At 41.9% G+C, this 17040-nt stretch overlaps 2 protein-coding genes across 7 annotated transcripts in view; one reads left to right on the top strand and one right to left on the bottom strand.

The window, feature by feature from the left end:
- Positions 1-446: 446 nt before the first annotated feature.
- On the top strand, positions 447-16167 carry LOC124020800 (brain-specific angiogenesis inhibitor 1-associated protein 2-like protein 2). 5 transcript variants are annotated; one of them, XM_046336071.1, is made up of 15 exons: positions 450-718; positions 902-963; positions 2428-2503; positions 4711-4797; positions 5725-5786; positions 5983-6054; positions 6127-6216; positions 6659-6726; positions 9910-9973; positions 10172-10276; positions 11528-11630; positions 11835-12042; positions 15096-15161; positions 15265-15639; positions 15736-16167. In XM_046336071.1, the coding sequence occupies exons 1-15, from the start codon at positions 610-612 to the stop codon at positions 15809-15811; spliced, it is 1623 nt and encodes a 540-aa protein (XP_046192027.1). In that variant the 5' UTR covers positions 450-609; the 3' UTR covers positions 15812-16167. The 5 variants fall into 5 exon arrangements, with proteins under 5 accessions (XP_046192028.1, XP_046192029.1, XP_046192027.1 ...); XM_046336076.1 differs by having other exon boundaries at positions 559-705; XM_046336072.1 differs by lacking the exon at positions 902-963 and having other exon boundaries at positions 447-718.
- The window catches only part of LOC124020802 (parvalbumin alpha), a 74121-nt gene continuing 73239 nt past the window's right edge, over positions 16159-17040 (bottom strand). For both annotated transcript variants that reach the window (XM_046336079.1, XM_046336078.1), the window contains exon 5: positions 16159-16963. In XM_046336079.1, the coding sequence (XP_046192035.1) occupies positions 16935-16963 (29 nt within the window). In that variant the 3' untranslated portion in view covers positions 16159-16934. The remainder of the gene's footprint in view (positions 16964-17040) is intronic.

Here is a 17040-nt window from a genome sequence, read left to right as displayed (position 1 = left end):
AGTAAGTCTACCTCGTGAATAGGATGTTATTCAGACTCAAGACTTTCAGTTTTTAACTGAACTCCACTACTTGTTTGTATTAATATCCTATGTATGGTTGTGTATTGGCTTTATTATTGATGATGAAGTGGATATATGAATAAAATAGTAACCTATGGAACTGAATCATTGATTTTTATTGTGTAATTGCTCTGCAATTAATTAGGTAAGGACCATTTTAAGACGTCATTTCTAAGTAACAACTTGGTAAACACAGGGCTGTAAAATAAAAGGGATCCCATCTCGGTTGCTATGCCTACAGGTAGTGTGATGTTTTTCTACATTTTGAGGTATAGTTTTTTTAGTTTCGTCTTTACCTTATGCACAGGAAATGTGTCCCAGTGTGTGTTTATTATTACCGTAATCTAATACTACATTTAGTGCTCCGAGTGTGAGCCTACCTACCTACGTCCCTCCCTGTGGTGGTGGCTGAGTTGGAACAGGGGATGTTTTCATCCTTTCACTCTGATCCATCCATCTATAATTCAGCTGACCCGGCCGTATCGGTGTCTCTTTCCTTCCCTCTGTTAAATTGGCGTATGATGCAGGGATGAAGAGGCTGGTTAACGAATGGGAGAAAGAGGGAGCGAGAGAAAGGAGCGATCACAACAGGTTGTTGTTGGTGGCAGAAAGAACAAGGGAACAACGAGGCAGAAGGAGGAGTGGGTTAGTAGCCAAGGTGACTTTCACTATCAAAAGAAAAGAAGCCTGTAACTGAATACGCTGATTAGTACCTAGCTATCCGACTACCAACTAAATTGTTTTATTTCTTAACTTTCAACTAGTACTCTGGAGTATAAAGAGAATAGTTTATTCATGTATATTTCCTAATTATTCCGTTTTTGTTTTGTGGAAATCGAAGCGGTTACTATGTCGGGGGCGAACAGTGATCAGTTACATAGGTCTACATTGTCTGTGTACGCGGTAAGTATATATTTTATGGTAGACTAATACTATGAATTAGATTATTGAAATGTTGTAAATAGAGTATTGGCAGTAATCTACCCCCATCTTCCACACTCCAATAATACTCTAAATGCGGGTGTATTGGGGTTAAAATGTACAAAAACTCTTCAAACATTTTACTGGGTGGTTCGAGCACTGAATTCTGATTGGCTGACAGCCGTTGTATATCAGTCAATATACCAGGATATGACAACTTGTATTTCTACTGCTCTAATTACGTTGGTAACCAGTTTATAATAGCAGTAAGGCACCTCAGGGTTTGTGATACAGTGGGCTCCAAAATTAGTGGCACCCCTGACTGGCAATGCACAAACAATGCTTTAATTAACAAATATAAACAATATCATTATAGAGATAAACTCAAAATACCAACATGTGAGAAATACTGTACTTTATTAATGTTTCAATGGAACCAACCAAAATAATTTATTGATTTAATTAAAAATCAATGTCCTCCAAATCAAGGTTTCACAATTAATGGCACCTTAAAGATTGTAAGTAACATCAACCCAAATTAAACCACTTAAATTCCACTTATTTAAGTGATGTTTTGGGGATGTTTTAATTCCAGTGGTCCAGGGACACTGGTTAAAATTGATGGCATAATTAATTCCACCAAGTATCAGGCAATTTTGGCTGACGATCTTGTTGCCTCTGCCAGAAGGCTGGGACTTGGCCATATATGGACTTTCCAACAAGACAATGACCTGAAACATACCTCAAGATCCACACAGAAATGGTTCTGTGACAACGAAGTCAATGTTCTGCCATGGCCATCTCAGTCGCCGGACCTCAATCCTATCTAAACCTGTGGGCTGAGTTGAAGAGGGCAGTTGATAAGCGCAAACCCAAGAATGTGAAGGATCTTGAAAGGATCTGCACAGAGGAATGGTCCAAAATCCCTCCAAATGTGTTCCTTAACCTTGTCAAACATCACAGGAAAAGACTTATCCTTGCCAGAGGTGGTTGCACTAAGTAGTAAATGAGGAGTGCCAATAATGATGAAACCTTGGTTTTGGTAAAATGTATTTTGTATTAAATAATTGTTTGATTTTGGTTGGTTCCATTGAAACATTAATAAAGCACAGTATTTCTCACATGTTGGTATTTTGAGTTTATCTCTATAATGATATTGTTTATATTTTTTAAAGTATTGTTTGTGCATTGCCAGTCAGGGGTGCCAGTAATTTTGGAGCCCACTGTATATGGCCAATATACCACGGCTAAGGGCTGTATCCAGCCATTCCACATTGTGTTGAGCTAAGAACAGCCCTTAGCCGTGGTATATCAGCCATATACCACACTCCTTTGGGCCTTATTGATTAAATATACAACCACTTGTAAAGCCCTACTAAACACAAGGCATAGCATTTAGTTTTAGCCAATATTCAATGTTTGTTTGTTCTGTGTTCTCTTCCATAGAACCTGATGGAACAGTTCAACCCAGGCCTACAGACGCTAGTTACATTAGGAAACAGCTATGTCAAGGCTTTCCAAGGTGAGTGTGTATATGAGCGAGTGTGTGTGAAAGTTAATAAATAAGTATGCATTTGTGTCATTGTGTGTGTGGGGGTCATCCCTCTGACAAGTTCCCTAGACGTCGTTGGGCTGACATGATGTCATCTTCCTTCCTCTGACTGATATAAACAGTACAAGGCATCTATCACAGGTCAGATAGTTAGCAGGAAGATTTAACATGGTAAAGACAGGCCTGTTTCCCATCGATGTAGAAGATAGCAGGTCAGCTAGTTAGGTCAGCTAACATGGTAAACAGATGCCTGTTGCCCATAGAGGTAGAAGATAGCAGGTCAGCTAGTTAGGTCAGCTAACATGGTAAACAGATACCTGTTGCCCATCGAGGTAGAAGTTAGCAGGTAGATGTAACATGGTAAACAGATGCCTGTTGCCCATCGAGGTAGAAGTTAGCAGGTAGATGTAACATGGTAAACAGATGCCTGTTGCCCATCGAGGTAGAAGTCAGCAGGTAGATGTAACATGGTAAACAGATGCCTGTTGCCCATCGAGGTAGAAGTTAGCAGGTAGATGTAACATGGTAAACAGATGCCTGTTGCCCATCGAGGTAGAAGTAGCAGGTAGATGTAACATGGTAAACAGATGCCTGTTGCCCATCGAGGTAGAAGTTAGCAGGTAGATGTAACATGGTAAACAGATGCCTGTTGCCCATCGAGGTAGAAGTTAGCAGGTAGATGTAACATGGTAAACAGATGCCTGTTTCCCATCGAGGTAGAAGTTAGCAGGTAGATGTAACATGGTAAACAGATGCCTGTTGCCCATCGAGGTAGAAGTTAGCAGGTAGATGTAACATGGTAAACAGATGCCTGTTGCCCATCGATGCCTGGTAAACAGATGCCTGTTTCCCATCGAGGTAGAAGTTAGCAGGTAGATGTAACATGGTAAACAGATGCCTGTTGCCCATCGAGGTAGAAGTTAGCAGGTAGATGTAACATGGTAAACAGATGCCTGTTGCCCATCGAGGTAGAAGTTAGCAGGTAGATGTAACATGGTAAACAGATGCCTGTTGCCCATCGAGGTAGAAGTTAGCAGGTAGATGTAACATGGTAAACAGATGCCTGTTGCCCATCGAGGTAGAAGTTAGCAGGTAGATGTAACATGGTAAACAGATGCCTGTTTCCCATCGAGGTAGAAGTTAGCAGGTAGATGTAACATGGTAAACAGATGCCTGTTGCCCATCGAGGTAGAAGTTAGCAGGTAGATGTAACATGGTAAACATGCCTGTTGCCCATCGAGGTGAAGTTAGCAGGTAGATGTAACATGGTATGCCTGTTTCCCATCGAGGTAGAAGTTAGCAGGTAGATGTAACATGGTAAACAGATGCCTGTTGCCCATCGAGGTAGAAGTTAGCAGGTAGATGTAACATGGTAAACAGATGCCTGTTGCCCATCGAGGTAGAAGTTAGCAGGTAGATGTAACATGGTAAACAGATGCTTGTTGCCCATCGAGGTAGAAGTTAGCAGGTAGATGTAACATGTTAAACAGATGCCTGTTGCCCATCGAGGTAGAAGTTAGCAGGTAGATGTAACATGGTAAATAAAGGCCTGTTTCCCATCGAGGTAGAAGTTAGCAGGTAGATGTAACATGGTAAACAGATGCCTGTTTCCCATCGAGGTAGAAGTTAGCCATGGTAAACAGATGCCTGTTGCCCATCGAGGTAGAAGTTAGCAGGTAGATGTAACATGATAAATAAAGGCCTGTTTCCCATAGAGGTAGAAAGAGGACTCATCTTTGTATCTGTGCCATGATGGCTTCTGTGACTTTAAAATGGTGGAAACCTTCATTGGCAATGTCCACGCTAAAACAGCTGCTATCGATCCAGAGCCCTCGTTCCACCTCTATGGATGTTACCTAACCACTGGGCTATTTATGGACCCAGTCTTACCTGTATCAGGTGTCAATCACCACAGGTGTTTTACTTATTGGGTCAATTGTTTGGGACAGTTAAGATATGATTACAACGTTTGGTTTGTGTCATTATTGGGCTTGTGAGTTAATAGCTATAATGCTAACAGGTAGGTGTGTGTGTGTGTGTGTGTGTGTGTGTGTGTGTGTGTGTGTGTGTGTGTGTGTGTGTGTGTGTGTGTGTGTGTGTGTGTGTGTGTGTGTGTGTGTGTGTGTGTGTGTGTGTGTGTGTGTGTGTGTGTGTGTGTGTGTGTGTGTGTGCTGCAGCCTTGGCTGTTACCAGTGAGGCCTACTTTAGTGCTGTAGCGAAGATGGGAGAACAGGCACTTCACACACTCTCCTCTCGCTCACTTGGTAAGTGTGTGTGTATGTCTGTCTACTGTATTGTACCATAGAACCAGCTACAATGGGCCAAGCACAGACTGGGGCTATTTTAAAGGTAGACTCAGCGATATGACCTAGATGCAGAAAGTCAATAGCATAGTGGGTCAATTTCTGCAACAACTAAGAACTTCTCCTCTGTTTGGTGCCCTGGCTACCACGCTGTGAACAGTGTGATGTGAACCTGTGCACATGCACAGATACTGTGTGTGACTGTGAGAGCAAAGTATTGCAACTTGCTCATCTCAATATCTGTGGTGCTGCTCGCGACAGAGTCATTTTGCTGAGTCTACCTCTACCTCTTTGAGTAACTTTGAGGTTGTTGTGGCAGGCGGTGTGGATGACTGCCAATAAATAGCAATAAGAACAGAGTTTACTGAGAGGTAAGGATTGAATGATCACACACACACACACACACACACACACACACACACACACACACACACACACACACACACACACACACACACACACACACACACACACACACACACACACACACACACACACACACACACACACACACACACACACACACACACACACACACACACACACACACACACACACACACACAGACACACACAGACACAGTAGGCCAGTTGAGCTAATGAATTGAGTGCGGCCGAAAGACTGTCATCTATAATTCAAAGCAGCTACCTGATCCTCTCTTCATGGTCACACTGCTGCGCTGACCTTCTCACTTGGCTGACCTGCTGTAGCTACACTGTCATGCTAGCCTAGCTCTGACGCACGGCCCCATTCGTTCCCCATGAGATGCTATTGTCAGTGCTAATAAGGCTAGGTTGCTAGCTCTGATGCACGGCCCCATTCATTCCCTATGAGATGCTATCGTCATTGCAAATTGGTGATACTAATGTGTGTATGTGTGATCCACAGGAGACGTCCTGGTACAGATATCTGAGACACAGAGAAGACTCACCGCTGAGATGGAGGGAGTGGTCAGTATCTGTTTTATCTATGTCTATATGTTCCTAATCCTATTTAGTGTCTTTATACCTCCTATTTATCTATGTTTATTTACAATATGTCCACCCCACTGTTTCCATCCACAGCATGTGTGTGGACACTGCCATAGAGTGTAACATTGTTGTTCTTCCCCCCTCAGGGTGTAACGTTGTAATTCTTCCCCTTCAGATTCGATGGTTCCAGGTAGAAGTTTTACAGGCCATGGAGAAGAATGTCAAGTTGGATGAAGAGTACATTGACGTGAGTATCTGGCATGTGTGTGTGTGTGTGTGTGTCTGTGTGTACTAACATACTCCTATATCTCTTCCACAGGGCAGTCGCAAGGTGTATGAGCTGGAGGTGAGGAACCAGGCAGAAGCTCTGGAGAGACAGCTGAGAAGAGGAGCCTTCAGAGACTCACTGGTACATACACACACGCACGCACGCAAACACACGCACGCACGCACACACACACTCTTACTGACACTTGTGGCTGCTTTGCCTGATGTATTGTCCTATATATATATTTTAATCCCACCCCCATTCCCACAGGAGGTATTTTTGCCTTTTGGCAGGCCGTCATTGTAAATAAGAATTTGTTCTTAACTGACTTGCCTAGTTAAATACATAAAATAATAAAGACACACACACCCATCCTCCTTCTTACAGTTAAATCAGACACTGTCCAACACTACCACATTCCATACAGTAATGGTGTGTGTGTGTGTGTGTGTGTGTGTGTGTGTGTGTGTGTGTGTGTGTGTGTGTGTGTGTGTGTGTGTGTGTGTGTGTGTGTGTGTGTGTGTGTGTGTGTGTGTGTGTGTGTGTGTGTGTGTGTGTGTGTGTGTGTGTGTGTGTTCTCTAGGAGCACAGTGAGTACATGCAGTACCTGAGACAGAGTCAACATGACATTATGAAGGAGGAGGAGAGGAGGTCAGTCGTTACCATTATTAAAACATTACCAACACAATTACTATTAGAACCGTTATTAACACATTACCAACACAATTACTATTAGAACCGTTATTAACACATTACCAACACAATTACTATTAGAACCATTATTAACACATTACCAACACAATTACTATTAGAACCGAACATTACCAAAACAATTATATTAGAACCGTTACATTACCAACACAATTACTATTAGAACCATTATTAACACATTACCAACACAATTACTATTAGAACCGTTATTAATACATTACCAAAACAATTACTATTAGAACCGTTATTAACACATTACCAACACAATTACTATTAGAACCATTATTAACACATTACCAACACAATTACTATTAGAACCATTATTTACCAACACAATTACTATTAGAACCATTACATTACAATTACTATTAGAACCATTAATTATTACTATTAGAACATTACCAACACAATTACTATTAGAACCATTATTAATACATTACCAACACAATTACTATTAGAACCATTAATACATTACCAACACAATTACTATTAGAACCATTATTAAAACATTACCAACACAATTACTATTAGAACCATTATTAACACATTACCAACACAATTACTATTAGAACCATTATTAATACATTACCAACACAATTACTATTAGAACCATTATTAACACATTACCAACACAATTACTATTAGAACCATTATTAATACATTACCAACACAATTACTATTAGAACCATTAATACATTACCAACACAATTACTATTAGAACCATTATTAACACATTACCAACACAATTACTATTAGAACCATTATTAACACATTACCAACACAATTACTATTAGAACCATTAATACATTACCAACACAATTACTATTAGAACCATTATTAACACATTACCAACACAATTACTATTAGAACCATTATTAACACATTACCAACACAATTACTATTAGAACCATTATTAACACATTACCAACACAATTACTATTAGAACCATTATTATTAAACACATTACCAATACAATTACTATTAGAACCATTATTAACACATTACCAACACAATTACTATTAGAACCATTATTAACACATACCAACACAATTACTATTAGAACCATTAATACATTACCAACACAATTACTATTAGAACCGTTATTAATTACAACACAATTACTATTAGAACCAATTAACACATTACCAACACAATTACTATTAGAACCATTATTAACACATTACCAACACAATTACTATTAGAACCATTATTAATACATTACCAACACAATTACTATTAGAACCATTATTAATACATTACCAACACAATTACTATTAGAACCATTATTAAACACATTACCAACACAATTACTATTAGAACCGTTATTAACACATTACCAACACAATTACTATTAGAACAAACACAATTACTATTAGAACCGTTATTAACACATTACCAACACAATTACTATTAGAACCATTATTAACACATTACAACACAATTACTATTAGAACAAACACAATTACTATTAGAACCGTTATTAACACATTACCAACACAATTACTATTAGAACCATTATTAACACATTACCAACACAATTACTATTAGAACCATTATTAACACATTACCAACACAATTACTATTAGAACCATTATTAATACATTACCAACACAATTACTATTAGAACCATTATTAACACATTACCAACACAATTACTATTAGAACCGTTATTAACACATTACCAACACAATTACTATTAGAACCATTAACACATTACCAACACAATTACTATTAGAACCATTATTAACACATTACCAACACAATTACTATTAGAACCGTTATTAACACATTACCAACACAATTACTATTAGAACCGTTATTAACACATTACCAACACAATTAATTAGAACACAATTACTATTAGAACCATTATTAATACATTACCAACACAATTACTATTAGAACCATTATTAACACATTACCAACACAATTACTATTAGAACCATTAATACATTACCAACACAATTACTATTAGAACCATTATTAATACATTACCAACACAATTACTATTAGAACCATTATTAACACATTACCAACACAATTACTATTAGAACCGTTATTAACACATTACCAACACAATTACTATTAGAACCGTTATTAATACATTACCAACACAATTACTATTAGAACCATTATTAATACATTACCAACACAATTACTATTAGAACCATTATTAACACATTACCAACACAATTACTATTAGAACCATTAATACATTACCAACACAATTACACATTACCAACACAATATTAGAACTTATTAGAACCATTAATACATTACCAACACAATTACTATTAGAACCATTATTAACACATTACCAACACAATTACTATTAGAACCGTTATTAACACATTACCAACACAATTACTATTAGAACCGTTATTAACACATTACCAACACAATTACTATTAGAACCATTAACACATTACCAACACAATTACTATTAGAACCGTTATTAACACATTACCAACACAATTACTATTAGAACCGTTATTACATTACCAACACAATTACTATTAGAACCATTATTAATACATTACCAACACAATTACTATTAGAACCATTATTAACACATTACCAACACAATTACTATTAGAACCATTAATACATTACCAACACAATTACTATTAGAACCATTAATACATTACCAACATAATTACTATTAGAACCATTAATACATTACCAACACAATTACTATTAGAACCGTTATTAACACATTACCAACACAATTACTATTAGAACCGTTATTAACACATTACCAACACAATTACTATTAGAACCGTTATTAACACATTACCAACACAATTACTATTAGAACCATTATTAATACATTACCAACACAATTACTATTAGAACCATTATTAACAGATTACCAACACAATTACTATTAGAACCATTAATACATTACCAACACAATTACTATTAGAACCATTATTAACACATTACCAACACAATTACTATTAGAACCGTTATTAACACATTACCAACACAATTACTATTAGAACCGTTATTAACACATTACCAACACAATTACTATTAGAACCATTATTATTACATTACCAACACAATTACTATTAGAACCGTTATTATGATGATGACTATGATGACGGTTGTTATTTGTAGGTATCGCTTCCTGGCAGAGAAACACTGCGGACTGACACAGTCACTGCTCTTCCTCATCAACAAGGTACACACACACACACACACACACACACACACACACACACACACACACACACACACACACACACACACACACACACACACACACACACACACACACACACACACACACACACACACAAACAAAGAGACATGTTTATGTTAGAAACCATTACAAACACACACACACACAGGTTCTGAAATGTCCCCATCTCTCCCCCAGACAGGGGCTTCGCTACAGCAGAAGGCTGATGGATGGAAGGAGAAAGTGAATGAGACACGAGGCTCCAGACCCCGAAGCCCCACCCACCCTGACCAGGAGGAACAGGTTAGAGACCCCGTAGCCCCACCCACCCTGACCAGGAGGAACAGGTTAGAGACCCCGTAGCCCCACCCACCCTGACCAGGAGGAACAGGTTAGAGACCCCGAAGCCCCTACCCACCCTGACCAGGAGGAACAGGTTAGAGACCCCGTAGCCCCACCCACCCTGACCAGGAGGAACAGGTTAGAGACCCCGACCCCACCCACCCTGACCAGGAGGAACAAGTTAGAGATCCCATAGCCCCACCCACCCTGACCAGGAGGAACAGGTTAGAGACCCCGTAGCCCCACCCACCCTGACCAGGAGGAACAGGTTAGAGACCCCGTAGCCCCACCCACCCTGACCAGGAGGAACAGGTTAGAGACCCCGTGAGCCCCACCCACCCTGACCAGGAGGAACAGGTTAGAGACCCCGTAGCCCCACCCACCCTGACCAGGAGGAACAGGTTAGAGACCCCGTAGCCCCACCCACCCTGACCAGGAGGAACAGGTTAGAGACCCCGAAGCCCCACCCACCCTGACCAGGAGGAACAGGTTAGAGACCCCGTAGCCCCACCCACCCTGACCAGGAGGAACAGGTTAGAGACCCAGTAGCCCCACCCACCCTGACCAGGAGGAACAGGTTAGAGACCCCGAAGCCCCACCCACGCTGACCAGGAGGAACAGGTTAGAGATCCGTAGCCCCACCCACCCTGACCAGGGGAACAGGTTAGAGACCCCGTAGCCCCACCCACCCTGACCAGGAGGAACAAGTTAGAGACCCCGTAGCCCCACCCACCCTGACCAGGAGGAACAGGTTAGAGACCCGTAGCCCCACCCACCCTGACCAGGAGGAACAGGTTAGAGACCCCGTACCCCACCCACCCTGACCAGGAGGAACAGGTTAGAGACCCCGTAGCCCCACCCACCCTGACCAGGAGGAACAGGTTAGAGAACCCGTAGCCCCACCCACCCTGACCAGGAGGAACAAGTTAGAGACAAGTAGCCCACCCACCCTGACCAGGAGGAACAGGTTAGAGACCCCGTAGCCCCACCCACCCTGACCAGGAGGAATAGGTTAGAGAACCCGTAGCCCCACCCACCCTGACCAGGAGGAACAAGTTAGAGACCCCGTAGCCCCACCCACCCTGACCAGGAGGAATAGGTTAGAGAACCCGTAGCCCCACCCACCCTGACCAGGAGGAACAAGTTAGAGACAAGTATTCCACCCAACCAATCAACCTTCCTCTGTCTCTCTCCCTCTCCCTCTCTCCTCAGCTGTGTGGCTCAGTGAGCTCTCTGCTGCAGACAGTAGATGAGGACAGAGACATGTCTTGGGCCAGGAGAGAACAGCAGGCCCTGGGGAGAGTGCCCTCTAGAGGTGTGATGACTACACTGCACCTCCAAAGAACAGGGTTATATTTAGTTACACTACTCATGTGTGTTATTGTATCCATTTAGTTCATAGCAGGGAAATATTTTGGTTGATACCGTGGGGATTCTTCATTGGATAAACTTTTCTTCATCCGTCTCTCTTTCTTCTCCTTCTCCATCCATCACCCTCTCTACCCCCTTCCTCCCCCAGCCCCGTCCCCCCTCCACAGCCGATCCCGCTCCTCCTCAGTGGGTGAGTCTCTGGGTCTGGGTGGGGGTAGGACCATGAGAGCCCTGGTGTCCCACCCACCCTCCTCCAACCCCAAACTGCTACCCTTCACCCGGGGAGAGATGGTCATCGTGTTGGTCCAGGAGCCAAGGAATGGGTGGCTGTATGGGAGAACGGAAAGCAGTCTATGGTAGGTGATAGTGGATAGCAGCCTATGGTAGGGGATAGTGGATAGCAGCCTATGGTAGGTGATAGTGGATAACAGACTATGGTAGGGGATAGTGGATAGCAGCCTATGGTAGGGGATAGTGGATAGCAGCCTATGGTAGGGGATAGTGGATAGCAGCCTATGGTAGGGGATAGTGGATAGATAGTGGATAGGCCTATGGTAGGGGATAGTGGATAGCAGCCTATGGTAGGTGATAGTGGATAACAGACTATGGTAGGTGATAGTGGATAACTATGGTAGGGGATAGTGGATAGCAGACTATGGTAGGTGATAGTGGATAACAGACTATGGTAGGGGATAGTGGATAGCAGCCTATGGTAGGTGATAGTGGATAACAGACTATGGTAGGGGATAGTGGATAACAGACTATGGTAGGTGATAGTGGATAACAGACTATGGTAGGTGATAGTGGATAACAGACTATGGTAGGTGATAGTGGATAACAGACTATGGTAGGTGATAGTGGATAACAGACTATGGTAGGTGATAGTGGATAACAGACTATGGTAGGTGATAGTGGATAACAGACTATGAGGTGATAGTGGATAACAGACTATGGTAGGTGATAGTGGATAACAGACTATGGTAGGTGATAGTGGATAACAGACTATGGTAGGTGATAGTGGATAACAGACTATGGTAGGTGATAGTGGATAACAGACTATGGTAGGTGATAGTGGATAACAGACTATGGTAGGTGATAGTGGATAGCAGCCTATGGTAGGTGATAGTGGATAACAGACTATGGTAGGTGATAGTGGATAGCAGCCTATGGTAGGTGATAGTGGATAACAGACTATGGTAGGTGATAGTGGATAACAGACTATGGTAGGTGATAGTGGATAACAGACTATGGTAGGTGATAGTGGATAACAGACTATGGTAGGTGATAGTGGATAACAGACTATGGTAGGGGATAGTGGATAACAGACTATGGTAGGTGATAGTGGATAACAGACTATGGTAGGTGATAGTGGATAACAGACTATGAGGTAACAGACTATGATAGGGGTCAGTGATAACATATGATAGGGGTCAGATAACAGACTATGATAGGGGTCAGTAGATAACAGACTATGATAGGGGTCAGTAGATAACAGACTATGATAGGGGTCAGTAGATAGCAGACTATGATAGGGGTCAGTAGATAGCAGACTATGATAGGGGTCAGTAGATAACAGACTATGATAGGGGTCAGTAGATAACAGACTATGATAGGGGTCAGTAGATAACAGACTATGATAGGGGTCAGTAGATAACAGACTATGATAGGGGTCAGATAACAGACTATGATAGGGGTCAGTAGATAACAGACTATGATAGGGGTCAGTAGATAACAGACTATGATAGGGGTCAGTAGATAGCAGACTATGATAGGGGTCAGTAGATAACAGACTATGATAGGGGTCAGTAGATAACAGACTATGATAGGGGTCAGTAGATAACAGACTATGATAGGGGTCAGTAGATAACAGACTATGATAGGGGTCAGTAGATAACAGACTATGATAGGGGTCAGTAGATAACAGACTATGATAGGGGTCAGTAGATAACAGACTATGATAGGGGTCAGTAGATAACAGACATTGATAGGGGTCAGTAGATAACAGACTATGATAGGGGTCAGTAGATAACAGACTATGATAGGGGTCAGTAGAGAACAGACATTGATAGGGGTCAGTAGATAACAGACATTGATAGGGGTCAGTAGAGAACATACATTTATAGGGGTCAGTAGAGAGCAGACTATGATAGGGGTCAGTGGATAACAGACTATGGTAGGGGTCAGTAGATAACAGACTATGATAGGGGTCAGTAGATAACAGACTATGATAGGGGTCAGTAGATAACAGACTATGATAGGGGTCAGTAGATAACAGACTATGGTAGGGGTCAGTAGAGAACAGACATTGATAGGGGTCAGTAGAGAACAGACATTTATAGGGGTCAGTAGAGAGCAGACTATGATAGGGGTCAGTAGAGAGACTATGATAGGGGTCAGTAGATAACAGACATTGATAGGGGTCAGTAGAGAACAGACATTGATAGGGGTCAGTAGATAGCAGACTATGATAGGGGTCAGTAGATAGCAGACTATGATAGGGGTCAGTAGAGAACAGACATTGATAGGGGTCAGTAGAGAACAGACATTGATAGGGGTCAGTAGAGAGCAGACTATGATAGGGGTCAGTATGATAGGGGTCAGTAGATAACAGACATGATAGGGGTCAGTAGATAGCAGACTATGATAGGGGTCAGTAGAGAACAGACATTGATAGGGGTCAGTAGAGAACAGACATTTATAGGGGTCAGTAGAGAGCAGACTATGATAGGGGTCAGTAGAGAGCAGACTATGATAGGGGTCAGTAGAGAACAGACATTGATAGGGGTCAGTAGAGAACAGACATTGATAGGGGTCAGTAGATAGCAGACTATGATAGGGGTCAGTAGATAGCAGACTATGATAGGGGTCAGTAGAGAACAGACATTGATAGGGGTCAGTAGAGAACAGACATTGATAGGGGTCAGTAGAGAGCAGACTATGATAGGGGTCAGTAGATAGCAGACTATGATAGGGGTCAGTATTGATAGGGGTCAGTAGAGAGCAGACTATGATAGGGGTCAGTTACTCTTCAATAGATAGCAGACTATGATAGGGGTCAGTAGAGAACAGACTATGATAGGGGACTCAGATAGAGACTAGATAGGGGTCAGACTATGATAGGGGTCAGTAGATAGCAGACTATGATAGGGGTCAGTAGATAGCAGACTATGATAGGGGTCAGCGGATAGCAGGATAACAGCAAGGACCATTATGATTCATTCCTTTGTTTGTCTGTTTGTTTGTTCCTTTATCCATCCATCCATCCATGATTCATTCAATCCTATGTGGCTGACTGGCTGGCTGGCTGGCTGGCTGGGAATACTGGACTTTATCTAGGAACTTGTCTGTTCCAGTATTTAGGCCATTGTTGTGTTTGCTAATATTCCTCTGGTCTCTGTTGTTCCAACAGCCAGGGCTGGTTCCCAGCAGCTTATGTTTCTTCTATTGAGGAGTTCTCTAACCTCTTGGGATCCAGGTATGTCAATCAATCAATCAATCAATCAATCAATCAATCAATCAATCAATCAATCAATCAATCAATGAATCAATATGATCATATCTGACATTTGACCCTCCAGTGGCACTTCCTTGAGGAGCCACAGCATGAACAACCTATTGGATCCCTCTGACACCTCCATGGGCCAATCAGAAAAGGCCTACGGTGATGTCGCGCCCCCTACCACACCCACTCGCAGGGCCTCCGTCGACCTCCGACCAATCTCTCCCCTCCCTGAGAGGAGGGCGGAGCCTGAGATAGTGATGAGAACAAATAGCCTGAAAGGCTACAACGAGCTCCCGCCCCCTCCTCCTCCGCCCCCGCCACCCCCTCACCCAACAACAATGCTCCGGAGGGGGTCAGCTGACTTTCGACCAATCCAGCCTACTTTCCCGGAGAGGACAGCAGAATCATTGTCACCCCTTGGAGCTTCTGGAGAAAACCTACTCTTTCCCAGGTAGGTGTGTGTGTCAGTTTGTGTGTGTGTGCCTGCTGTGATGTTTGTCATTCATGTTGAGTGCTAGTTCTTTACATGTCACCTGATCTGTTGCAGGGGAACCAATCCCTTTGCGACAGTGAAGCTTAAACCAACAACCACCAATGACAGATCAGCACCCAGGACCCACTGACCAATCAACACAGAGATGTCGACGTCAAGAAAAGCTGACGTCCTTGAGTTTGACATTGAGTCTATTTTTAGAGAAATGATGTAGATCATCTAATAGTGTAAAAATATCTTTATTTATTCATACTATTATGCGATTTAAGAATAGCACTTTGTCACATTGTTTGTGTGTTTCGATAGATTTTCCAATGGTTTACTAATTGTTCGATCTAGGATGCTTTTATTGTGAAATAGATACTTTAATTTTGAAAATATCTAAATGAATCATCTCATTTGTGCATCCCTTGTTCTAAAGTATATTAGTGTCCAGTCTAGTTTATATCAAATCATTAAATAATAACAAATAAAATAGTCATTTTACTCAAGGTGTTTTATTTCTTAGTAGTTCTTATTTTGAATAATTTCTCTCTCTTCACCACTCTACCTCTTTATTTATACATCTCATCACCGAACGAGAGAGGAAGGAGGAAATGAGGGAGGGAGGACAGGAAGGAGGGTACAAGTATGTGTGAGGTGGAGAAAATAAAGAATGAGAGACACAGGTTGTAAGGGTTCAGTCCCCCAAAAATGGCACTCTATTAAAGATAGCACCCTATTCCCTTTTGGCACCCTTTGGAAGTAGTGCACTATAAAGGGATTAGGGTGCCATTTTGGATAAGGTGACATTGGGTCCATAGACGGCTAGAAAGGGAAGGTGTCTGGTACATTATATCTACAGGAAAGGTTTTCTTTTAAAAGGAGACAGTCATGAGGTTTTCAAATCAAAACAGGACATATATACAGGATGTTGGTGTGGTAGAAAAACATACAAATAAATACAGTAGTGCTTGTTGGGGAGTCCTCTCTCTACCTCCCCCTGGTGGACGTATCTGATACTGTTTCTGGTTAGAGAGACTGGGCCTGTATGGTGCGGAGTAGGGTGAAGTAGCCTTGACGCTGATCTTGGGTCAGTTGGCATTTTTCCCCGACTAATGGTTAAGGTTGGGATTGGGGAAGGTGATCCTAGATCTGTGTCGAGGAGAAACTTCACCCTGGACTCGATGGTGCTTTTTGGGTGATGGGGGTGGGAGTTGCATTTAAAACATGAATTCGCAGGGGAGGAGAAAGGGGGAGGATATAGGTGCTCTTTACACCTCATGGACCAAGACTTCAAACTCTGGAAAAGAGAAGAAGAGGACGACATTAAGATCCTCTGGGAATGAGTCAGGATTTCATTCCGTTATCATCCTACCA

Source organism: Oncorhynchus gorbuscha, unplaced genomic scaffold, assembly GCF_021184085.1.
Source record: "Oncorhynchus gorbuscha isolate QuinsamMale2020 ecotype Even-year unplaced genomic scaffold, OgorEven_v1.0 Un_scaffold_915, whole genome shotgun sequence".
NCBI classification, from domain to species: Eukaryota; Metazoa; Chordata; class Actinopteri; order Salmoniformes; family Salmonidae; genus Oncorhynchus; species Oncorhynchus gorbuscha.
The sequence above is the reverse complement of the archived record's forward strand: the minus strand, read 5'-3'. Positions and strand labels throughout refer to the sequence as shown.

Coding starts and splice junctions, on each gene's coding strand:
- LOC124020800 (XM_046336071.1), top strand. CDS start 610: ATGGGAGAAAGAGGGAGCGAGAGAAAGGAGCGATCACAACAGGTTGTT. Junction 6,727..9,909: donor ATGAAGGAGGAGGAGAGGAG/GTCAGTCGTTAC, acceptor TGTTATTTGTAG/GTATCGCTTCCTGGCAGAGA. Junction 9,974..10,171: donor TGCTCTTCCTCATCAACAAG/GTACACACACAC, acceptor TCTCTCCCCCAG/ACAGGGGCTTCGCTACAGCA.